This window comes from Micromys minutus (genome assembly GCF_963924665.1).
Source record: "Micromys minutus genome assembly, chromosome: 13".
In the NCBI taxonomy this organism is placed as follows: domain Eukaryota; kingdom Metazoa; phylum Chordata; class Mammalia; order Rodentia; family Muridae; genus Micromys; species Micromys minutus.
In genome coordinates, this window is record NC_137982.1 from 7225934 (window position 1) to 7251583 (window position 25650).

At 53.3% G+C, this 25650-nt stretch overlaps 1 protein-coding gene across 1 annotated transcript in view; it reads left to right on the forward strand.

Moving 5' to 3' along the window:
- The first annotated feature begins 323 nt into the window (after positions 1 to 323).
- Positions 324 to 25650, forward strand: part of NCS1 (neuronal calcium sensor 1) — a 47624-nt gene continuing 22297 nt past the window's right edge. The window contains exon 1 of the mRNA XM_080927413.1: positions 324 to 613. Coding sequence (XP_080783539.1) covers positions 550 to 613 — 64 coding nt within the window. The 5' untranslated portion in view covers positions 324 to 549. The remainder of the gene's footprint in view (positions 614 to 25650) is intronic.

Below are 25650 nucleotides of genomic sequence, written 5' to 3' on the forward strand. Positions count from 1 at the left end.
GGGGGATGAATCCGCGGAGGGGGCGGTGCGGCGATCTCCCGGCGTCCCAGAAGAGCCAACAGGAGAGGGGGTGCCTCAAAGCGGAGATCGCGCCTGTCGAAGCTGGGAAGGAGGTGGCGCCGGGCGCTGAGTGGCGGCTCCGAGTCCACCCCTGGCGCGCCAGTGCGGGCGGGAGGCGGAGAGCGTAGGGGCGGCGGCGGCGCAGCGGTAGCGAGCATGTGCTACGCAGCCCAGTAACCAGGGACGACCGCGGCTACCGAGCCCCGGCGGCTGCGGCGCCCAGCCCCGCGCAACACCCCGCCGTGGCCGCCTGCACCGCGAAGGCCTGGCCCTCGCCGGATCCCCGAGGCCCCTTGAACCGTCAGCCGCTGTCGCGCAGCTCGCCGGAGCCCCGCGCACCGGACGCGCGGGCACGGCCAGACAAAGGCGCGGCCCCGGCCCGGCCCAGCCCGGCCTGCGGGCCTCCGCGTACCCCGGCCCGACCCAACCGCTCCCGCTGGGCGCCCCGAGCGGGTCCGGCCCGGGGAGCGGGGGCCGCGGCCGCCGAGCATGGGGAAATCCAACAGCAAGTTGAAGCCTGAAGTTGTGGAGGAGCTGACCAGAAAAACCTACTGTGAGTGTGCCCCGATCCGGGATCCCCGATTCCCCATCGCGCTGCGACCTTCCCTCCGCCCTTCCCGGCCGCGCCCCTGCCCCGCACCTGGCCCATTGTTCTACCCGCGCCCCCGCCCCCGGCCCTGGCAGGGTGTCTGCTGTCAGCATGCTCCAGAGGCCACTCCAGGTCCTCAGGGCATTCGCAGCCCACCCGCTGCCCCACTCCCGTCTGTATAGGGGCTCTGGCAATGCCGGGGCGGGGGGGGGGGGCAGTGGTCCCAGGAGGGGGCGCCCGGGCGTAGCGTGGCTCTCTCGCTTGGAGCAGGGTGGGTGGGTGATTCATGCTTAATGATGCTGCTGCGGCTCCTGCATCTTGCTAGGTTGGCCTGTCGCCCCCTCCCTGGCAAGTGTGACTGTGTATTGGGAGGGAGAGGGCTGGCGAGACTGGTAGAACGCTCAGGCAGTGACTGTAAGGGTCCAAGGATCCTGGGCACCTTATTCGATGTCGCTGTATATTCTTGGTCTCATCCTTTCCTTGCTCCTGTCTCTGCCGCACCAGGAAATGGGTTTGTATAGCCCGAGCTGACAATCGAAGAAAGGTCTGTCCCACTCCACGGTCCTCTAGATCAGTCCCAGGTGTGGCTCTCCACTTGCCCAACTTCACAGATTTGTCTCTGCATCTTTACTGCCTCTACACCAGGCGTCCCCCTCCTCACAGTCTCTCCAGCGATGGCCCTGGAAGTGGGTCCTGGGCAGCTTTGGCTGAGCCCTCTCTGCATCACTCAGAAAGACAGGCAGTTGATTGGCAGCTCGGTGTAGATGGAGGCTCTGGTGCAGTGCATGACCTCTGTTCTCCCCTGACCCCCAATATCGGTCTTCTGAGCATGTTTGCAGGTCTTGGCCAACCCAGTGCCTTAGCTCCATGCCCCTTCCTCTCCCAGACTTAGAACAAAGGGGGCTTTTCTGTCTGGGATCTCTTGGCCTCTATCCTGAGGAATTGGGGAGGTCACATCCAAGAACAGTTCCTGGAGACATATCCTTCCTAGCCCGGGCCACCTAGTTTCTCTTTCCAGATAGGGTGGGTAGCCTTTTCTAGTTTGTTGCTGTTTATGAGGTTGACCGGACCCTCGAAGGTGTGGCTCACAGTCATTAGCAGGTAGGCTGTTGGTGGGACACCCTCCCTCCCTGAACAGACCAGGACCCCAGGGTCTGGGGAGGGTAGAGGGCTCCATGGACTTCTCCAGGAACGGTGGCATGTGGCTCACCGTGCCCTGTGAAGTCAGTGTCCTGCTTACTGAGTGTGTAAGGACCATCAGCTGTGTCCTTAGTACAACTGTACACCAACAACTCGGCCTGTTCTGGGCACTACAGCTGTTTATAGAGGAAAGCAAGGCTGTGAGCTGGCATCTCTGGCTTATGCCGAGAGCCCTTCTGTGCCTCTTTTTCCCCACTCTGGCCAAATGCTGGATTCGAAAGACCTAAGTGGCTAAGATCCTTTTCTTCAGCCCCATCTCTGAAGGGCTGGCCATTAACTTGGGAAGAATAGGGCCAGTGAAACTCTTGTTAGGCAATGGCCTGGTGGTGCTCCGCTGAGCTATTTTTAAAGGCTTTTTGTGATGCGGAGCAGTTTTATTCAGAGATGGAGGTAGTCTGGGTACCGTTCCTTCATCTAAGGCCTTATTAGGGGTGTAGAAGCAAGGGGGATTCACCTGCTTCTGGCTTGTCTCCCCATGGAAGCCAGCTCTCTCCAGGCAGGTTTTTATGTGTCCCACAGCCATCTCTCAAAGATGATGATAATAGGTCTGCAGATCCTTGTGGCAGGAAAACAGTCTCACTGGTAAAGCAGTGTGCTTGCAGCTGGTAGCAGGCTGTACTCATGCCTCTTCTTTCTCACGGGGAATGGCAGCATCTACTCTCTCCAGGGGAATTCTGAGTAGGGAGCTGAGAGACACACCATCCAGGTAGGATTCCCAGATGGTACCATCTCCTGTCCCTGCTACTTGGCTTGCTCTTCTCTTAGGTTTGGGCTGAGCTCTGGAGTTAGGCCCTTGAAAGTGTGGATCAGGTTCCCGGGACCTTGAACGTGTGGTTCATGTCTTTAACTCCAGTACAGGGAAGGCAGACAGAGGGATCCTGGGAGCTTACTGGTCGGCAGTCTTGTGAAACGGTCGGTTCTGGGTTCATTGAGAGACACCAGCCCAAACAACAAGGTGGAGGAGCCGCAGAGATGGCTTAGCGGCTAAGAATGAGACCTGCTGATTCTCAAAGACCAGAGTTCAACTCCCAGCTCCCACATGTGTGGCTCACAACTGCCTGTAACTCCAACTTAATGTGAGCCAAACTCTTCAGTCTCTATGGGCTCTGGATTCACACACACAACTCCCCTAAGCACCCTGAACACAATTAAAAATAAAAACAAACCTTTAAAAGCAAAGGAAGGTGGAGAACCTTAGTACCCAACGTAGGCAGAATGCATCTACGCACACACAGGATCAGAGCGAGAGTCATATGTTGATTTTGGTTCTTGGTTCTGAGAAGACACAGTTGAAGAAACATATAGCCTGACTCATACTGCAGAACCCTGACTGTCCTGTGCTGCGGGGTCCAGGTTGGGGACCCAGTGATCCTGCCTGAGTCTATGCTGGGCACCATCCTGGGTTGTGTGGGTCTACTATGGTGTGTGGTTCATGCGAGGCAGGGGTGAGAGGAGAGGAGGGAAGGGGTGAGTGTGTAAGCAGGGAAGATTGAGGGCTTCATGAGAAGGCTCCATGAGGATTTGACCACACATCTGGATTCACACCTGGCTTCAGCCTGGCCGAAGATAACCTTCTTTCAGGCTTAATGCGCTGGAACTTCCTATGCTTTTCCTGTGCAGATAAGATTATCTACTAACACTGTGCATGCCTGCCCTTCTCTGGAACTTTCTCCATCTCTAAGGGCATTGGGATAGCGAAGGAGAAGACCCTCTACCTCTGCCCCCAACACCCAGCCTAGGCAGGACTCACAGATTGGCATGACAGCAGTTGGAGTTCTGGGGAGAGGGGACAGGGGTACATCACTCTTTTAGAGCTGATTGGTGAGCCTGTTGTATCTTTGTATATTCAAGCTGAAGCATAAGTGTTCCCTCTTGGCTAGCTGAGCCTTGCTTTTCTCCTCTGCAAAATGGGTATGGCCTTGGTAGTAGGAAGTGAGCAGAGGTATAATGTGGCATGTTAGATAAGTAGCCAGTGACTGTTCCCAAACATGTCACTATTTCCTGAAAGCATTATTCACACACACACACACACACACACACACACACACACACACACACACACCACACCTTCTCCTACTCCAATGCTGGGATGGAACCCAGGACCTTACACACCATAAGCCAAGTACTCTATCAATGAGCCCCAGCCTCAGCTTTGAGCCGCTTTATGAACCAGCCTTAAATGTCTTTTGCCGGTGGGTTTTGCCTCTGCAGATGGCTTCGTGCCATCCCAGTCATTGTGCCTAGCACAGTAGCTCAGGAACGGAGCGAGTCCTGGGCCATTTTGCCTTGCTACTACATGGCAGCCTACCCCCTCACTGGGTCATGTTGGAACAGCCCCTATCTGCCATTCACTGAGTGCCCACTCCGCTGGGCACATAGGGAAGGAATAAGAGACACAAACTGGCCGAGTGGTCCACACATTCTTCGTCCTGGTCTCCGTGTATGCAAGGGGCAGAGATGGTTTTCTCCTTAGTTTCTCCCTATCCCTGACACTGCTGTTCAGGGATATACAGGTACCTTCGGTTCAGGGAGGGAAGGTGTGGTCTTTGAATACGCTTGGTGCTATTAGGCGCTTCCTTGTTAGAGGAAGCGTGTCACTGTGGAGGTGGGTAATGAGACCCTCTTTCTAGCTGCCCATGAGACAGTCTCTCCTGGCTGCAGTCAGAACAAGATGCAGGACTCTCGGCTTCTCCAGCATCGCATCTGTCTGCACACTGCAGTGCTTCCTGCGGTGATGATAATGGACTGCCCCTCTGAACCTGTAAGGCAGCCCCTACTAAATGTTGTCCTTTATGAGACTTGCCTTGGTCATGGTGTCTGTTCACAGCAATGGAAACCCTAAGACAGGAACCGTCCCTTCTTGTTACTTGGTCAGTTTCAGCTTGGCCTTGACCTTGCCTGCCAACCTTGAGCCTCTTTGGCTGTTTTCTCGCACATAGTAGGTCAGGAAAGAACAAATGAGTGATCTCTGTGGCTGTGCAGTAGTGGACATCACTGGGGTCTGCAGTACAGGACACCCTGGTCCAGATGGGGTCAGGTTGAGAGGTACAGGGACTTACCAGCTGGACTCTGAAATTTTGGGGTTTGGTCTGTCCAGGCACCCAGAGAAATCTCATACATAGAATAAAAAGTGTTTCTGATCATTAACTCCACCAGCTTTATCAGGGAGCAGCCGGGAGAGGCATCCATCTTGGGACAAATTCTGAAGCTGGAGTTGTGGCTCTGAGGGATGTGGTGGGTAGGTCATCACTGCCTGGGAGAGGGAAGGACCAGAGAAAGGGGTTCCTGCTGTCCCTGAGTGCCTGCCTTCCTTCACTGAAGGTGGAACAAAGCAGCAAGAGAAACTTAGGTGAGAGTCCATATTGGGATGGGTACCTAAGTAGGACCATCTAGCTCTGTGGAGAGTAGGCTATGTCCCCACAGGCTCTGCGGCTTTTGGTAAGTCACATATCTTCTTGGGTCCCTAGTGTGTTCATCTGACACCTGACTTCATGGCTGCCTGGTTCTATGGGAAAGGCAATGCTTTGTGGACATGGGGTCTCAGGGCGGCAGTCCTTGGGTGGGATTAGGGCTCTGTAACCTAGATATAGGGAGACTCTAACCTTTTCCTATGGTGGGCAGGAGACCCTCCCTCCCCCCTTCTTTGGAGAATGTGCTTTGGAGTTGAGGAGGATTCAGGCTAAAAGAAGAGGATACTCTGGAGCCTGTTGTTCAGCGAGGAGAGCCCTGTAGTCGCTGGTCATCTCAGGCTGCGGATCTTTCCTGTTCCTGCCACCCATGGCTCTATGTGAAATGTGACTGGTTCTTCTTGTCCCCTCCCCAGAGAGTTCCTCTAACCCCAGGTGTCTGCAGATCCTTGTCCTGGCAGCCCACACCACATCAGGATTGAGCCCCATCTGCTCCAGGGTGAGGTCTGAGGCTCTCGTGGCACAGGCTGTGGGGATACTGGTCTGACCAGAGTCACCCTCAGAAGGCCATGAGCAGAAACTTGGATATTTCCCAAGATGGGTGAGGAGCTGTGGAAGGGAGGTGATAGATTTGGGGGACTGTGCGAGCAAGATTTGATTTAAAAAGAACATTCTTAGCTGTAGCCCCAAAAACGAAGGAGATGTAATGGGGACCTATGGAAGTCTATAGAAATGAATTAGGGGTGTCATTGGCCATGGCCTGACAGAGTCTAACGATATTAAGAGGAATGACCAGAGACTGCATAAATGGTCTTAACCATTCTGTGCCTTTGGGGTCGTCTACTTTTAATTTCTAACTTTACTTCTTTATTAATTAACTATTTACGCTGTCATTTCCTTTGTATGGATGTGTTTAGGTCAGAAGACAAACTTTGGGAGTCAGTTTTCTCCCGCCATTATGTGGGTTCTGGGATTGAACTCTGGTCCCCAGGCTCAGGGGAAGTGCTTTGATCCACTTAGCTAGCTCATCGGCTCTCATCGGATTTGTTTGTTGGTTTGGTTTGGGTTTTTTGTTTGTTTTTAATGTTTGACATGTTTTTATTTAATCTTCTGTTACTAGACAGTTAGATTGCTTCTCACCCATTACAGAGCTGTGAGGACTATTTGAATCTTTATACATGTGCATGTGTGTGCATGTGTGTACACACACATGCACCAAGGCCTCCCACTACATGGCCCTGAAAGCCCTCCAGATCAAGAATTCTGCAAGTCTAGTTAATAGTGATGAGGAAGATGAACTTAAGACTATGAACTTTCCCTTTTTCTTCCTAATGAGACTGGCAGCCTGGGAGTGGATCAGTAACACCCAGTGATAGCTAGGATGCAGGAAGGTGGCCTGTGGTCCCCCACTGTTGCTGAAAAGGTGGTTAGAACCTTCTGGAATGCAAGTCAGCCTTTTGAACCCAAAGCCTTTCAAGCCAGCTGTGATCGTGTTTGCGGTAATTCAAGAGTTCCAGAGACAGGAGGAGAACTAGACTTCAAAGTCGGCCTAGAATGCACAAAGGAGACCTTGCTCAGAGGGGGAAAGGAAAAAAATACTTTAAAAATATAACATGGTTTTGACTTTATAATTCTATTTTCGGGTTTGGGTTATTTAAAGAGAGACATGTGCGAAGATCTGTCTGTCTGTCCATACATTCACTCACACATCTGTCCACCTATCCATCAGTCAGTACATTCGTCTGTCCATCTTTGTTGGTTTTTGTTGTTGTTGCTTTTGTTTGCTTTTCTGAGATAGCATTTCTCTGTGTAGCCCAGGCTATCCCGGAACTCACTCTGTAGACTAGGCTGACCTCAAACTCAGAGATTCTCCTGCCTCTGCCTCCTGAGTGCTGGGATTAAAGCACCCACCGTCTTTGTTGGTCTTTGAGATAGTCTCATGTAGTCCAGGACGGCCTCAAATCACTATTTAGCTGAAAGTGAACTTGGCTTTCTAATCCTCCTGCCTCACTTCCCAAATGCTGGGATTACAGGGAAACCCCGCCCTATTTATGTGGTGCTGTGGATGGAACCCGGGGCTTTGTGTATGCTAAGCAAGCACTCTTCCAACTGAGTTGTGTGCACTGCCCTTGATGCTCTGATTTCTCAGTACCTCTCCTAAAACCGCACAGCACATGTGAGGGGCCGGCAGCCCTTGGCGCTCTTTACAGGGGTCCTTCCATTTTGCCATCCGTGTTGGGCTTTTGGTGGGCATGTCTTTGCTTCTTCACTGAAGACTTCTGCTGTGACGTGCTTTGTTCTAAGTAGTTCTCCCAGAGAAAACCTGGTGTCAATTGAGAGGATCATTCTGCGCCTGTCATTGAAGGTCTGATGTTTGTCTGTGTGAGCTTATGTAGGGCATGTGGTTGCAGAGGCCAGAAGAGGGCATTTCGTCCCTTAGAACTGAACCCACAGGCAGTGTGAGCCCTCTGATGTGGATACTGGGGACCAAGCCCAGGTCTTCTGTAAGAGCAGGAAATGCTCTTAACCACCTAGCCCTGTTCTAGGTTCTTGATGTTTCAGTGTCCCCATCTGGGAGTTGAAATAGTAAGTGTAGTGTTGAATTTATCAGCTCTTCTCAGCCCCGCCCCCCTTGGTGCACAAGAGCTGGAGTCTGTGGTAGCTGTGACAGACCCCATATGATGCGCGGTCCCTGCGGTCCAGGGCCATGTTTGGTACTCAGCAGTCCTGTGTGGTCCCTCTTTCATAAATAAAGACAGGGAAGCTCGGGGGTAGTTGCTGGCCTGTGTCTACATTTTGGCAAGTGATACAGCTAAGGTTTGAGCCTGCTTCCATCCAGCTCTGGGCCTGAGTATTTAATACTCAGCCTCCGCTGGTGGGAGGCACTGAGCAGGCTCTGTGGGGGTGTGTGGGTTAAGTGTGAGCATGTGTGGGTGTCTGTGTGGGTGGTGCAGGCTGGATAGGGGCTGAGGGTCACGTGTACAAGCTCTGACTCATGAGTATGACAGGGTCGTGGCATGTGTCAGGAGTGGGTGAGCCATCTTGGTTTGTGCATGAACACACATCGTGTCTGGGTTGGGGGAATAACTCTGTGCAGGTTGTAAATGCAGATGTACCTGGAGGGGGGAGATGGCTGGAGAGGGAAGACCTCAGACAGGCCAGAGAATATCTTAGCCAGCACCTCTACGACTAGAGAATATGTCTGCTGCTTCTCATTCCCTCCCTTGCCCTTTCTGTCAGAGGCCAGTTGCTGGTGGGCATGGAGGACCATAAGAATGAATGATAACGGGGATTAAAGTGTCAGGTGAAAGCTAGGTGTCCTGAGTGTTGACTGGGGGCAGGTGTCACATATTATGGCTCCCCCGTGGCTGAGAATGGGATTGGCCCATTTTATAGGAAATGGGATGGAAGCTCAGGCAGTCAGGGGCATACCAAGGTCCTGTAGCCATTTAGCATCAGACTTGGGCTCAGGCTAACCTTATCCCTGTATGGCTAAAACCACGCGATTCCTCTCAAGAGCTTACTCTCCTGTGATCTCTGAGCACCGGGTAGTGAGCACCCATCTCTGGAGTATCAGACGCTGGCCAAGCGTTCTGGATTTGTGGGGTGGGGGTGAGGTCAGGTGGTGAGCGGGATGTCTTGCCTCCCATGGACATTTGGGCAACTCCTGCCTTGGGTTTCTGCATTAAGGAGGCAGAGGTAAGGCTGAGTGGGTGTGGTCAGGAGTAAGGGGGCGGAGACTGTTGATCCCAGTCCCAAACCCTCAGGGTTTGCTCAACTTCCACCTACCCCAAGGGAGACAGCTAAAGGCAATATGCCCAGCTCTAGGCTCTCGTAAAGGCCCCTCGTGGAGGAGGACTCCTCATTTTACAGTTTCAGCACTACCTTTGTGTGTGTGCGTGTGTGTGTGTGTGTGTGTGTGTGTGTGTGTGTGTGTACTTGTGGATGTTTAGTGTGGGTACATGTGCATGGAGACCGGAGACCATATGCCTTCCACCTTTGCTCAATACTTTTTCTCTTGGGTCAGGGTCTCTCCCTGAACCGGTGGCTCGCTGACTGGCTAGACAGGGTGGCTGTGTGTCTGTCTCCTCAGCCGCAGTTACAAGATTTACCATGCCTGGCTTTTCCATAGGTGCTGGCTGTCAGATCCCCTAGCAGACACTGAGACAGCTCCCTGGGCCCCTGTTCCTGCTTTGATGACAGTCTCCAGCTAAGGATGAGATGTCCAAGGGTGAGGTGGAATCCAGGGTGCTCTAGACTGATGTGCCCCTGCCCGATGTCTGGCACAGCTTAGCTGCCGTACGATGTGTTTTTGGATAGAGGAGGAGACCCAGTCCTCATGGATTAGTTGTAGATTCAGGGACGCAGTGTCTCTGTGACAGCTCCTTGAGGCTTAGACCCTGTCTCGCAGCTTTGGGTCTTTGTGCCCTTTCCTTTGACCCCACCTGCCTGGGCCCTTTCCTTCGACCCCACCTGCCTGGGCCCTTTCCTTTGACCCCACCTGCCTGGGCCCTTTCCTTTGACCCCACCTGCCTGGGCCCTTTCCTTTGACCCCACCTGCCTGGGCCCTTTCCTTTGACCCCACCTGCCTGGGCCCTTTCCTTTGACCCCACCTGCCTGGGCCCTTTCCTTTGACCCCACCTGCCTGGGCCCTTTCCTTTGACCCCACCTGCCTGGGCCCTTTCCTTTGACCCCACCTGCCTGGGCCCTTTCCTTTGACCCCACCTGCTTGGGCCCTTTCCTTTGGCCCCACCTGCTTGGGCCCTTTCCTTTGGCCCTACCTGCACTGCTACCTCATCCATGGTGCCTGGGTCCAGCCAGGGCCTTGTGTCTTGATGTTCCCTTAGAAGGTAGCCACCTTTTGGTGTGATGTTATATAGGTTAACACTGGAGAGATCAATTATTCTGCTTGGGGAAGCCCTTCTGGCCTGAGGAGCACAGGTTGGGGGACTGGGAAAGGGTGCAGGGCTGGCTCCAACATGTCTAGCTTTCCAAGGTGGCCCAGGAAGCTGGTAGACTCAGTCCCTATGTTCTGGATTCCGGCGAGTAAAGGAATGTGGCTCCGAGGAATGTTTAACCCGGGAAGAAACACTTTGCCCTCTTTATTTTGGACTCCAGAGTGCTGCTCCCTCACTCCAGCCTGGGGCCACAGCTGCCCCGGTCCCCCCACAGCTGTCTGGTTCCCCCACAGCTCTGGCCTTTTGGGGATAAACAATGGTCTCTTTTTTCCAGCTTTAATATTATTATTATTTTAACCAAGAAGTTGCTGTGGGAACCAGAAGTGGTTCTGATTTGGAAGCTTCACACAGGTCCTGTGATCAATCACTTCCTCAGCCCCTCAGCCTGTTCTGTGCATCTTGGGGAGGGAGGGACTTGGAGCCCCGAGGCCTGCCTGCTGTCTGCTTCAGGGGAACTGCAGCCCAGGGATTCCCTTCCCCCAAGGCTAGCTTCAAATCTTCCCCACTTACTGCTGGCGTCAGCTCACCCCCCTGTCCGCCCCCCACTCCAGCCCAGGAGCTCTCTGTAAAATGGGCCAAGTGAGGAAACCTGCCCAGAGGGTTAGATAGAGCAAGCAAAGCAACTGTGAGAAAAGCTGTCCAGGGGCCTGCCACTCTCTTTTTCTGTTTCACACATCCATGGAGAGAGAGTCACACCCCTTGCAGGCCTGCTGCACCATGGGTAGGAGAACTCTGAACTCGGGATGCTCAGAGGAGGCTGAATACACACCACCCAGAGGCCCTACCTTTGTCTCTCTAGGATGCTGTAGAGACAACGTGTATAATCTCCCCTCCACTCCTCTCTGGGCTGTGAGGCTGAAGCTGGGGCTCTTTGCCGGGTTCACTGTTCTGGTTTGCTCCTCCACCCCCACCCCCTGCACCCCAAACACATTTGTCAAGATGAATAGGAAAGCCAGGACAGAAGTAAACAGCTAATGGATGCTCCAGGCTCCTTCCAACCCATCCTGAGCCTGCTTCCCTACCTGGCATTCAACTTGATCCTTTCTCTTGAGACTCTTTTTGGGTCTGGGGGCTTCTCTGAATTTCTGTGTCTTGCAGGGGGGACAGGTTGGATCTGAGGTGACAGCCAGCCACTCATCCCTCCTTCCTGCCCTCCCGCACCTGCCTCTTGGTAGGAACCAAAGCTTCCCTTCAGAGCAGGAGACGGGGCTATTTTTGGCACTGTGGGGGGAGGCGAATGCTTTCCTTCTGTTCAAAAATACATGGTGTGCACCGTGCAAACAGAGAGCTGGGTCTGCTCAAAGCCTTCGCTCCTGAGCACTGGGCCTCTTGCCATGGTCCCGGAACCCTCTGGGGGCTCTGTCATCTACACATTCAACCAGGCCGGGTGGGCATTGTCTTCACACTGCTTGTCAAGGGGCCCCTGCTGGGCTCAAGAGGAACATGGTCTTAATTATAAGTAGCAACCATCAAAATACAGAGGCTCCTGCTTTAGGGGCTCTGGCTGGGATGTCGGTTTCCCTGGATTGGATGAGTTGAGGGAGGCTCTGACAGTGCCCTAGGGCTTTCTGGGAAGCATGCCCTGCAGCTTGGGAGGGAGACAGAGGACTCTGGGTTCAGGGGGAGGCCCAGCTGGCTAAAGGGTACCTCTGGCTGCTTCTCTAGTTCTCCTTTCTTGGTTGAGAAAGTGGTTATAGACTGCCTGCCTCAGTTTACCCTGTGGTGCTGATACAAGGCAGCATGGACTGTTGGGTCTTTGGCTTCTGTGGCATCTATAATGTGGTATAGAAACAGAAGCGAGGCCAGTTTAAATGTCAAGACAAGCTGTTGGTGCAATGGGGACGTATGCACCTGGCATGAGCACCCGTGGTGATGGAGTTTAAGTGGCATGCCAGTTTCCCTGTGTCTCTGCTGAGGTGGGTGACCCTGATGGAGGCAGGAGTAGAAGGCCAGGGAAGAGATTTGGGCCAGAAGCTTTGTCTGACAGCAGCGTCTGGTATCCTAGTGTGGGAACAGGGCTACTCTGAGGACCTGTGCCCAGGACGTGATCTGGGAGGAGGAGGACACTGGGACAGTAGTTCTGTGCTGGCCCCACCAAGCACACCAAACTGGACAGGTAAGGAGGGGAACTGCCAGGTCAGAGACAGGCCCAGCTATGACCGAGTGCATGCCTGTGTGCGTGAGTGCACGCGCGTGTGTATGTATGTGTGTGTGTGTGTGCGCGCGCGCGTGCGTGTACATATGGAAGATATAGGTACAGGCTAGGTGTTTCTCAGCTGTTCTTTCAGGGCAAATATTTTACCAATTGAGCTCTCTTCCCAGCCCCCTCCCCCGCCCCATTAGTCCTCCCTTCCTTTCTCCTCTCCCTCCTTCCTTCCTCCCCTCTCTCCTTCCTTTCTTGACAGCATCTCATGTAGCCCAGGTTGGCTTCAAACACCCTGTGTAGCTGAGGATAACCTTGAGCCTCATGCCTCCACCTTCAATATTGGTGCTACCTCTCCTGGTCTGTGAAGTGCTTGGACCAATTCTAGGACCATGTGCGCTCGGGGCAAGCACTCCCGTCACATCCCAGCCTCCGAAGCTTCAGGTTCATGTCCACAAAGGGAGGGGACAGGAGGCATCTACCTGTCCCAGGAGGTGCCTGTCGAGGTTGATTAACCCCCTAAAGACCCGTGTCTTCCTTCCCTGTCCCTCAGAGAAGCAGCTTGGGAAACAGGCTGTAAGTGCTGGGAATACTCTATAGGCCTAGAAAATGAAGGCACCAGCAGCTGCTGTATTCAAGGTCTCGGTCCGACTTCTGGTGCTGTGTGCTTCTACCCGGGCATCTACGCCTGTCACTTTGATGGGTGACTGACAGCAGTCACCCTCCTGCCCAGCCAGTTTGGGGTCCTCCAGTTCCTCTGCACCACTAGCACAGTGGTGAGTCACTGGGGTGCCTCCTCTTTGGAGGGCAGGTCAGGGCCACGCCCCTACCCTGGCTCTTAAAGGGCCAGCTCCAGAAGCAGCATTAGAGCATATTTGCTTAGAGTTGTGTGTGTATTCCAACCCTCCTGGCCTGATGCCTGGGAATTCATGCATGGAATTTTCCAGGGTCTCTACTGGAGCTAGACCTCAGGGTCTGCAGATGGCTTTCTGGAGCAAGGTCACTGCTAGGGACCGGAGGGGAGGAGTGGGAAGAGCTGGCTGAAGGCGGGGCTACTTCACCCCAGCAGGGCCCCTGCCTGTTCAGCTGGTTATCCTCTCAGTGGGGCGTTGAACCGTTCTTTGGGGGAGATGGGTCTCGTTTCACCTCATCACCCTTCCCCCACCCTGTTCTGGACTCCTCGGGCTGTGATGTAAGCAACCGTGACTGATCAGGCGTGCCTGAGCTGTGGATGGTGATCCCCCACCAAGGGCTGGGGGGAGGGGATAAAGAGGGCGTGAACGGAAGTGGGAAGGTGGGCTATGAGACCGGAGTAGTTCCTGGGCTAGAGGCAGGGGTGCACAGATCCTACCAGGAGGTCCCGCCATGCTCAGCTTCTCCCGTGGCTGCAGTAATACCTTTATTAATAACAGCGACAGTTGCTTCAGGACGCCTGTCGCGTTCCCTCTGCCCGAATGAATGACCACAGCCTCCCGTGGCTAAGGCTTTGTTCCAGCAGCACGTGGGTACCTGCGGCTCCTTTGTGCTCTGTGAAGTCGGAGCTGAGCTGGGTGGTCAGCTGCTTCGGACAGACCGCTTAGTTCTCTCCTGCCCATCAGAGGACTGCTCTCTGCTTCTGGGGAAGCCTCTATACAACCTTGTCCTCCACCGGGCAGGCCAGGGTGGGTCCTACTCTGGTCACGCCCTCTGCCCCAGACAGGGTTTCATGTAGCCCAGGCTAGCCTCCAACTTGTCATGTAGCTTGGCCCCCTGATCCTCTCCCCCTCTTAAGTTCTGGAGTAACCTTTGTGCACCACAATGCCCCGTCTTATTGGGTGCTGGGATCGAACTCACAGCCCTGTGCACACTAGGCGAGCACTCTACCAAGTGAGCTTTTATTACTCTGATCTTTTTTTTTTTCTAACCACATGGTGACTAGACAGCTCTGTACTTCAGGTCTTTCCTGGTTATATGAGGAGCTTGAAGGACAAGAGTCATAGGGGTCACTACATACAGTACCTCCAAAGTCCTGCCCAGGGCCTGGCCTGCTTGTTAGATGAGGCCTGCTGATTGTTACACGAGGAACTGCAAAATCCTGTGTATCTTCGTCTCGCTCTGTCAGGAAGGTATTACTGCTCCCATTTTGCAGAGGAGGAAACTGAGGCCCAAAGTCAGAAGGAACACAAAGAACAACTAAGTTTAATGAAGGATCTTTCAGCGAATTCGATGTGCTGTTCTGCTTTCTGGGAGGAGCCAGAGCAGACTTGGTCTGGGAAACACTGGAGCTGGGCTGTAGGAAACCTTGGAGAAGTGTTCCCTGTGCAGGAGTTTGCAGGAAACACCTTACACCAGCATCACCCTGGGGTCACAGAAGGTGTCACCCCCTACAGGGTCCCTTCTCTTGGTTCCCAGTCAGGGAGGAGAAGAGGGAGGCTTGGACAAGAGACCAGCCCTGGCTCCTCTTTTGTGTTTCACATGTGTGTGTACATGTACACGTGTATGTCCCAAGGGGCAAGAAAGAAGGCTGGAGACATTGCAGCAAGGGGAGGCCATCAAACACCTTCGGCAAGAACATGTGCGCTGAGCACCTACCACACACCAACCAGCACTGTCACGCACTGGTCATGGGCACACATGTCCTGCTTGTTGGGAGGATAGGACTGGGCACTCAGCAGTGGCAGAGCCATTTCTCTTCCCCCCCCCCCCAAGGCCGCAGTCACGGGTCCTTCTGGCCATCTTCTTCTCATGTGCATATCTATGGTGGGTTTTAGCTCCCTATGTCCTGAAAGAAAGGCCAAGACTCAGAGAAGTTAGTGGGTGCATCTAATGTTACGCAGTGGGACGTCATCAAGACTGGACTTGAATGTCCGTCAGACAGTGCAAGCAGATGGGCTAGCAGATGCTGAGGCCTTTGCTGTCTGGTACCAGCAAGACCTGGTACTAAAGAGTCAGTTAGGGCCAGAGATTCGGTACCCTATGAGCAGGAGCAAGCTCGACATTCCTGTTCTGAAAATTATCACCTTCTAGCAGTGACAAGAGACTGCTGTGGAAAATTCCACACCTGACCTCACGGGAAGGGTTTCAGCAAAAATTAAGTTGCCCTAAAACTCCTGTACAAAACCACCCTCAGGTTGTATATAGAAGGTTTGCAATGGGCTTTGACCTGGGTCTCCTCCCAGGGGATGTCTTGTTGCACAAATACAAATCTCCCCAATCCAGAAGAACCTCTAGATCTGTGAGACTTCCGTTGTTGTTTTTGTTTGTTTTTCTGTGTAGCCGTAGCTGTCCTGGAACTCACTCTGTAGACCAGGCTGGCCTAGCGCTCACAGAGATGTGCCTGCCTCTGTCTCCAAGGTATGGGATTAAAGGCATGTTCCACCTTTAATTTAAGTCTGAACAACTTTTGATAAGGGGGCCCAAACCTGTGTAAGAGTTGAATCAGGTGTAAGGGAATCAACTCCCAGGATGCACTGGGGGATGTCTCAAGCACTCACCTTTTCCACCACAGTCAGGAGTTATACAGACTGTGCTTTTGGCTCCTCTGCACTTGGGCAGGTAGCTTCACCTTTGTGTGGCACCGTTTTCTCTGTGCAGTGCAGAGCCTCAAGCGCTTTGCCCCACACGCAGCACGGCTCAGGTGTGTACTAAGATGAGTTCCGGCTTGGCACGTTGGGAGTATCCCTTGGCCTCTTCTTCCTCACACCACCGTGGAACTCCACAAGGCAAAGTACATCTCTTGACTTCAATGCTTTGGGGGGAAAGTTTGGCTTACATAAAATCACTATAGTTTATAATTTTGTTTCCGAAGTAAAATAAAATCTATAAATAAAAGGGCAGATAGTAACGTTTATAGAAATAGTTGACCAGAGTACACACTTTGAACCAAAACTTGCCTCGCGAGTGTGTTGTTGCGTGTGCACATGTCCATGTATGTTCTCGTGTATGTGTGTGCGTGCATGTGTGCATGTGTGTGTGTGCACAATGCATACATTTGCATGTGGTCAATAATCAGGAGTCTTTCTCGGTCCCTCTTCACCTCACTTTTTGAGACCAGTTCTCTCACTGAACCTAGAGCTCTCTGATTGGCTGGATGGGTTGTCCAGCTAGCTTCAGGGACCCTCCTGTCTCCACCTCCCCAGTGCCAGGATTGCAAGCACACCCAGATTTTTGTGTGGATCCTGGGGACCTGAGCTTAGGTTTTCCTGTCTACTCCATAGGCACTGACTGAGTCATCTCTCTGTCCCCCAAACCTTGCTTTTGATGGCTGCATGAGAGTCTCTCAACTCTAGGGTCACCATCAGCCTTCTCTCCTCAGGGAGTCTGTGGGAAGCACCTTGGGAAAGCTCCTGGACCCCTTCAACTTGTATATGGGCCTCCGCCAGGTGTGAAGCACTGTCCTTTTGAGTACTGTTATCCCCTTTCTCAGATGAAGAAACTGAGGCTCAGCAAGAAGGATCCTGCTGCAAGGCAAAGCCTGGTTCTTCAAAGAGGGGCTGTGTTGATGGCAAGTGACCTATGTACCCTCTGGACAGTCACTCTGTGATTGACACACAGCTGGTGCCTAGCAGGTACTTTCCCCAGCAGGGGTGGGGAGAGAGCTCACAAGCCCTCTCCGTGGGTGCTCAGTCCCGCCACTGGCTGTGTGATTTGAGTGGCATGCTATCACCTCTTTGGAGCCACAGGGGTTTCTTGCAATGGGCTGGCGGAGAATTCTTTCACCACACGGCTTGGTTCAGTCCCTGGGCTCAGCCAATGGGAACAGCCGAGGACTCGGAAGGGTCTGAGGGGACCGGGAAGGACATGGAATTGAACTTGAGATTTGAATGGCTCTGAGCAGCCCAGCATCTGTGCTCCTCCTAGGGCCTGGCTCCTCTCCACGGCAGCAGCCGGAAGCTGTCCGTTTCGGTGTGTGCTAACACCAGGGCTTGGCCCTGCCAGCTGCGTCTCCTACCACCCACCCAGAAGGCAATGAGAGCCCCGATGTTTTATTCTGACACCACCACTTGTCGCCAGTATGACAGCAGTGTCCCTGTGTCCACTGCTGGGCTGTCTGCCACGTGTATTTTCCCATCGGCTCTGTCAGCAGCCCTATGCCAAGAGGAAGCAAGGCTCAGAGTGGCTTGCGGGTACATTGACTGAGATCTTATAATGACCAGTAGACATGCCCCTGTCTGCACGAAGGCTGTTGGTGGGAGAATGTGGATTCTGGTGCTGTGAGCTCAGGGACATGTCTTAGAAGTCAGGGCAAAGCCGGTCCAATCCAGCCTTCGCAAGCCCTAGACACAGAGAGACCTGTACTCGCATCTGTGGAGCGGGGCCTTGTGTTAACCTACTTACCACACAGGACAACCAGGCTGCAGGGATGTGAGGGGAAAGAGCCAGGGGGCTGGGTGCCAGGGGCACAAAAGCCAGGCCAAGGGGGTTCAAGTCTGTTTAGCCTTGTGGACTTAAACATGGCATGGGATTATTGCTCCCGAGCGAGGTGGCTTTGTCACAACAGCACAGCCACAGCCTGTGACCCCTGCCCATGTGGAGGCCAGATGCAGACTGGGCGAAGGACCTAGTGTGTGGCCAAGCTGAAGAGCTTAGCATCTCGGTGGGCAGAGTGGGGGAGGGGAGGGCGGTTGCACAGAAGGTGCAGTGTGAGGGAGGTAGGCAGGGCCTGCATGTCTCTCTTGTTGACTTGTGGTGTGCCCAGCCCAGAGCCGCCCAGCTGGGCTGGCACAGTGAACATGGGTAGAAATAGCGTCTGCCAGCTGGAGGCTGAGCTGTTGCCATCCCACTCCAGGAGGGGCCTGGAGGGGACTGATCCAGGAGCCCTGTTCTGTGTCACGTCAAGGGAGGGCCCAGGGATTCTGGGTGGGTCAGCACGTGTCTAGGCAGAGTCAGTCTCTGGCCTCTTTTGGGAAAGAGGAACGGGCAGGACAGGAGCTCTGCTTCTCCCTGGCAGAGGCGTTGGGTTGTAATCACAGTAGCATGGGTGGGTGCCAGGCCCTCTGCGTGTGCTGTCATGATATCTCCGTCTGCTAGGAGCCAGTGATTCCGAGTGCTAGAGTGTAGAACCGGGCAAGGTCCCTACCCGCCAGAGCTCTGCCATCTTCCGGTCCCCATGCTGGCCTCTGCTCTCAGCGCATAAAGCTGCTGTTCTGCCCGTTTACTTTGCCTGGGAAATGCTTTCGCTGGACCCAGCTTACTTGCCAGGGTTGGTCATCTTGTAAGACGCATGGAGTTTAACCCTCTCTTGCCCAAATTGCCTGATTTTCAGAACGGGGTGACTAAATTCTCAGGGAGTCTACCTTGTTGTCCCTGCTGGGACACACAGGTCCTGGGGGAGGGAGATGGGGGCACTGTCATAAGGTGGAAGGGGGCAGGCTGAGCTGAGCGCAGTGGGGTAGATGAAGTGTGTCTCCTTTCTCTGAGGAAGCTCTGCCATTACCACAGTCTTAGTTTGCTTTCTGTTGCCGTGATAAACGCCAGCCATTTAACTGCAGGGCAAGAACTTACACAGGGCAGGAACCCTGGGCAAAGGCAGGAACAGATGCAGAGACCATGGAGGGATGCTACTTACGGGCCTGCTCCTCTTGGCTTGCTCACACAGCCAGGACCACCCTTCCCACTCGGCCCTCCCACCTCAATCATGAATCAAGATAATGTTGATTCTTAACTGAAGTTCCCTCTTCTTCATGACCCTAGTTTCAAGTCAACAGAGAACTAACGGGGACAGCCACCTAGAGGAGGGTTGAGGGGAGACCTCCATGCCGCGGAATAGTGATCTCCACTGTGTAGAACTAACTCAGAATGGGGGTTGGGGGGGGGCAGGATGTGGAGATCTGCAAGCTTTATTCCTGGGTCTAAGAAGAAACCAGAAGACCATAACCACGGCAGGGGTGTTCACCACTGCCAGACCAGTGAATAGGAAAGAGAGATGGAGCAAGGGGCTGAGGCTGGTTGTGGAGGTGGGGGTGGGGCACAGATAGGCTCTGGAGAGTTTCAAGGGCACTTGAGCACAGGAATCCTTCTGGAAGGAGGACTGTTTGGTGACCAAAGGCACCAGGATCGAAGGGACTATCAGGTGGCAGTGGAGTGGGCAAGCGTGGGTAACCCAGAGGGTAGTCCTTGTCAAATCTGGGGACTCATGTGGAATCTGGATTGGTCACACAAAGACCAGCAGTCTGCGTTCTGTCCTTCCTGCTGCAGTAGGCACCTCCCCTCCGTGGGGGCTGCCAGCTCTGGCGTTCTGTTCCCACCATGTTTGAGCTGAGCTTCAATCAGGAGAGAGGTATTTTGCTTTAGGGAAATGAAAATCAGACTCAACGTTTATCCTGGGCTCCTGGGACAGGCTCCTGTGTTCACTCTTGGCAGACAAGAGCTGCGTGGAGAGGAGGAGGAGGTGCCTGAAGGAGCTTCGGTTGCTGCTGGTGGTGGGAAGAGGCACTGGGTACCATGGGCATCTCTACTTAGGCAGGGGGATTAGAGGGTGTCAGCAGGCCTGAGGGGTAAAGACTGGCAGTGGTATGGGGGCTGGGATTTTCTCTCCCTCTGCAATTCTGGTCCTCAGCAGGGCCAGTAGAGAGACAATGGGTACCTAGCACCCTCCTTCCTTGTGGCTCTGTGCTCCAGCCCCCCTGAACTGCAGGATCCTAAGGAGCCCTTTCCCAGGATCCTGCTGGGAGTTCATACTTGATGAGGATTCTGGGGTTCAGAGTAACCTAGCCCACATGTGGCCCCAACAGAGTCTTGAACAAAAGGTACCACACACACCCAGGATACCCTACACCAGGTGTTCATCAAAAGCCTTGTTCTCAGTGGGGCTTTCGGGCCCAGCCACAGGAATGTTCTGGAGAAAGAGTCAGCCAAAACCAGGCACGCTCACACACAACACACATGAGGACATTCTAGCCTCAGCCCAGCAGCTCTGTGGAGGTCCTGGGGTGCTCAGCTGGGGAGAGAATGTATCTCTGTTGGGTCCTGCTGGTACCGGACACATATCCAAATTGCTAAGTTCATTTTCCCTGTGATAGAACCTGTGAGGTGGAACTGTTATTCCGTTGACAGATGAGCGGAGTGAGACTCAGAGACATAAGCTTGTGTTTGGCATGACGTCAGCACCGAAAAGGGCAGGAAGCCTTGGCCTACCTCGTTGGCCTGACTGTTGCCAGGGTCGCCTCTCACAGTCTCTTGTCCTCCCCTCCCTGTACCTACCTGGCCATATCTCTGACTGGCTGTGTGTTGGGATGTTACTGGGAACACGGGCTTGCTGGGAGAGTGGTTCTCAGCAGGGCTGTTGTCTCAGGGTTTTACTGCTGTGAAGAGACACCATGACCATGGCAACTCTTTTAAAGGAAAGCATTGGGCTGGTTTAGAGAGAACAACAATGAGCTTGGCTTGAGCATTTGAAACCTTTAGGCCTACCCCAGTGATGCACTTCCTCCAACAAGGCCACACCTCTTCCAACAAGGCCACACCTAATAGTGCCTGTTCCTATAGCCCCTGAGGGCCATGTTCATTCAAACCACCACAGCTGTGAAGATAGACGTGGGTCATTTGGTGGCCTAGGCATAGGCCATGCAGGGAGCTTGAGTAGGTTCATTGACTTGGGGTGTTGGCAGGGCACCAGGGACCTGCCTGAATGACGTCACTGATAGTTATCCTCAGCTTCGAGCCTCAGTCTGGAACTCTGAGCCCTGAGCTCTGTACAGGAAGCCTGTATGGTAAGCCCTGAGCACAGACCCGTGGAGGGAAGCGAGAGGGGAAAGCCTGTTAATTTCACAGTTGGTTGGAGGCTTACTGGGAAGGAGGGTTAGGAGGGGGATGGGATGGAGTTGGGAGCTGCATCCTGGGAAGCGCCCCTTATATCTGGTTCCAAGGCACAGGCAGAGCTACACCCCTAGATTACTCCTTCCAAGTGCCCATGGTGACCTGATCCCATGCGCATAGGACCCCAGGCTGCCTCCTGGTCCTCCATACATTGTGAAGGACATACAGACTGTGATTGTTTCTCTTCAGGTTGTGAATGTAGCACTGCAGGGGACGCTTGACTGATGCTGTGGGCTCATACCCTGTCCCCTCGCTCTCCCCCTTACACCCACCACAACCAGCCTCCCTCATGGTGCTGCCACCTCAGTTTTACTCAACAGCATCACAGCCTCCCCACCACCCCAGTTCTTGGGCACAGTTCACAGGACAGGGATGTGGTCTTCACTCCTACCCTTGAATCTTGACAGAGGCCCCACAGCATCTCTTCACAGTACCACGTGACTCCCCCAGCGCCTCACATGCATTTCAACACTTTCCCTGCCGATCCCTCCTGAACTCTGGCCCCCACCCCAGCGGTGCACCCAGGGTTATGCTTCACTGACTCTTCTGTTTAGCCTCTTTCCCAGCATCCTCCTCTGGCTTGTTTGGGCTTTCGAGGCTTTGACTGGTTGAAGCTGTAGCAGGCCTGGTCTAGTATATCCTCTCACATTCCAGATTAATCCAGTTATGCTTCTTGATTAGACCTGGGCCACAGGGCTCAGGGGAGGGCATCAGGTCCCATGGAACATAGGTGTAGATGGTCCTACATCCGTTCGTATTCTGATGTTAATCTCACTTCCCCAAGAGGTGCTGCCTAGTCACATACTCAGGTGACTTCATCAGAAACTTCCCATTTTAATAAGTAAAATAAAGGTGAAGGCAGTGATTGGGCAGGGAAGGGAGGTAGAAAGAGAGGGTCAGAGGTCAGAGGTCAGAGGAGGAAGAGAGAAGCTCCAAGATGGACATCGGGAAGGATGAGTTAGATCCAGGTGGGCTTAATTGGCGTTAGGTAGCTATGAACATTTTAAGGATCTTATAGGTCTTTTATCTCATATAGAAGGACAGTTTGTATCTTTGTGCATTTGATGTAATCTTATTGTGTAGAGAATTTGTGGATTGAGAGTTTGATATATAAACCTGTATGAAAAGCTATCGGGCCTTAGAGTCATGTTTGTGCTGGGCAGGGCGGTAATTTTACCGGGGTTGAAGAGTGTCGCGTGGGCAGAGTGAGATCGGTGGCAGTTTGGACTCAGTGACAAAGTCTGTGTGCTGGCTCCATACTAGAAGCGGCGCCTGTGGAGTGAGACCCCAGGGCCAATAAAGAGATAGGCCAAATCCATTTTGAATATGTACTGCAACACATAGGCGGTTGTGAACTGCGGTGTGGGTGCTGGCAACCAAGCCAGGTCCTTTGTGAGGACTCTTAAGAGCTGATCTATTCCTAGGCATCCCCGACCCCATCATATCAACCCCATGACCCTGAGCAAAGATAACCAATGAGTCTTTGGTCGTTACCTTCGGCTGTGTTTGAGGAACTGAACCGCTAAGGCACACTTAGGGGGTGTTGTGGACAGTATTGCTCGGAGCAGGGGAGAGCTAGAGAATCCCGCAGCAACAAACAACACAGTGGAGCTGGAATCCATGGGCCAGACAGGTGGCTCAGCAGCTTAAAAAAAAAAGCCCTGGCTGCTCTTCCTGAGGTCCTGATTCAATTTCTGGCACCCACACGGTGGCTCACAATTACCTGTAACTCCAGTTTCAGAGGACTTGATACCTTCTTCTGACCTCAACACCTGAGCTTCTCTCCCATAGGTGTAAAAAGAAATCTTTAAAAATGTAAAAAAAAAAAAAAAAAAAAAAAGTCGGTGAATGTTGAGATAGGTCACAGGGCACCTCCTCAAAGGGGAGCATAGGAGATGCTGACGGGGACCCCCTTGCTGGTATGTAGGCTGTGCCTCTTTGTTGCTAAGCTCCTGAAATGTACAGTCTGTACACACCTCTGACTTGTTTGTGGTGGCACAGACCTGCCTAGTCTAGGCCCAAGCACCCTATTTGGCAGAAGTATTGGGGTGGGTGGGACCCCTGATTGCCACCCTCCAGGGTCATCTGAGTTTCTAGGAAGTAAAGAGTTGGGGTTTGGTGGACCCTGGGTGACTCCGAATGTCTGATAAAACTGAAGTAGCTGCTTTGAACTAGTTAGGATTTTTCTCTCCAGCCTCATTTCACGTCCTAGAGTCTTAGCTGCCTGACAGCCATTCCATGTCCTGTGCTAGGGACAATTCTTCTGAGAGAACAGCAGACCTGAAGCTCTGGGCTGAGCTGGGGGTAAGGCAGGCCAGGAAGCTGAAAGCAGAGGTTCTGGGCGGGCTTTGGAAGATTGTAGGTGGGAAGCTAAGACATCAGGATTCACCAGGAGTGCTTCTCCAGCCTTCTGAGACTCAAGTCACTGGTGACCCTGACATTCAAGCTTCTGCCTCTTCCTCCTACCATCAGTGATCCACGATGCCAGCCCTCACTAAGGTCACACATAGTCAGATAGTTCATTGTCCCCTTAAGGCTGGAAGAAGCGTTCCATTCTGGGCCTCGGAGGGAGGCACCACCCAACAATTGGGACAGTGACCTCTGGTAACCTTACTCACAGCACATGAGTAGGCTTGTCTGAACCTTCGGTTCCTCCTTGGGAAGATGGGAGGGGCTATCCTACCTACCAATGGGATTCTTGTAAAGGCAAAGGACAGCAAGCCTACTTATAGGCAAGGAAACTACAGCTCAAAGAGGAAAAACCATTTTTTTGAGGCATACCTAACTCATAAGCCTTGGACCTGCCTGGAGCTCAGATGTTCAGGTCTGGTCCTCAGAGATGGGTCACCTGTGTCTCCACTTCCTGCCATCTTCACCAGCTACACCCAGATATCATGGGGGTGGCAGGTCCAGGGCAGCTCAGCACAGTCTAGCATGGGGGAGCTGGTAAATTTTTTGATATAAGCTAGAGCCATCTGGGAAGCGGGTACAGTTGGTGAAATACCTCAGCAGGTTGGCCTATAGGCAAGTCTACGGGCATTTTCTTGATTGGTGAGTGGTGGGTAGCACCACCCCTGGGCAGATGGTTCCAGGTGGCATAAGAAAGCAAGCAGAGAAAGCCTTGGAGAGCAAGTTAGTGAGCAGCATTCCTCCGTGGTCTCTGTTTCAGTTCCTGCCTCCAGGTTCCTGCCTCCAGGTTCCTGCCTCCAGGTTCCTGCCTCCAGGTTCCTGCCTCCAGGTTCCTGCCTCCAGGTTCCTGCCTCCAGGTTCCTGCCTCCAGGTTCCTGCCTCCAGGTTCCTGCCTGAGTTTCCACCCTGACTTCCCTCTTTGATGGACTGTATGCTGTGATGAAATAAACCCTTTCCTCCATGGATTGCTTGCTTTTGGTCAGCATTTTATTACAGCAAGAGAAAACAAATTAGAACAACAGCTGGGTTGTCTCTCAGTACCCACCCTCAGCTCAGTACCCACCCCACCCCCACCCCCAGCATCCCCGCGTCTCATCTGCTACCTTGCAACCTCTACCAGAATCTGCTCTTGGGAACGTAGCTGCACTGCTGACACTGGCCTTGCAGCCGGGTCCCACTCTTATTAGCTGACTACCCTGTTTAAATCAGTGTGCAGGATCCATGTGGGCTCCTGGGAAGTGTTCAGGTGAGGGGGCACAAAGGCCACCAGCCCACCCAGGCTACTAACCCTGGATCTGAGCCAAGACCTCAGATCTGAAGCCCCACCGGCTGCCTCCAAGTCTCTTGTGCCTCACTATGCCCACCTGGAGTCAGGATAGAGATTGCTCTCTGGGGACTGCTGGGGGCTGTGGCTGAGTCACAGCACAGATGGCACCTGGGGGTTAGCAGATGCTGCGGTTGAGTTTGTTTGGAACACTTCTTGTAGCAGGGTCTCCCTGAGTCTGCCGTGTTTCCTCCGCTTCCCCGGGAAGGTGTCCCAGCTCCTTTCTCACCCGCTGCCTGACAAGGACTTGGGGAGCATCACCGGCCCATTCATTCACTGTCACTATGCTGAGCTCACCCCATTGCCACAATGGGGAGCCAGGGCTCTGTGCGTCTGTTAAGACAGAGTCCCAGGCAGGTACTGTTTCTGTACCTGCTTTACACGAGGAAACGGAGGCACCGAGAGCCCAGTCATCCCTCTCGAGGTCACCCAGGCAGAGAGCTTGTGGTCTTAAAGGTTTCTTGGTTGTTTTGTTTTTGTAGACCAGTCTGATCTCAAATTCAGAGAACCCCCTACCTTCGCCTTCCCACTGCTGGGACTAAAGGCCAACGCCAACATGCCTGGCCTTGAAGGTGATTTGATGTTATCATTTGATGATATGTTGGAAAGCATGGTTTGGTTTCAGCTCAAAATGACTCAGTACTTTGCAGAGAAGAAAAAAAAAACTCATTCATTTTATGGTTCAGTAAAAAGTGTCCATTTGGGCATCAGCCATATATTCGAATCCTTTCAGCTGCCATATCTGGTCATATCTTGAGAGTAAA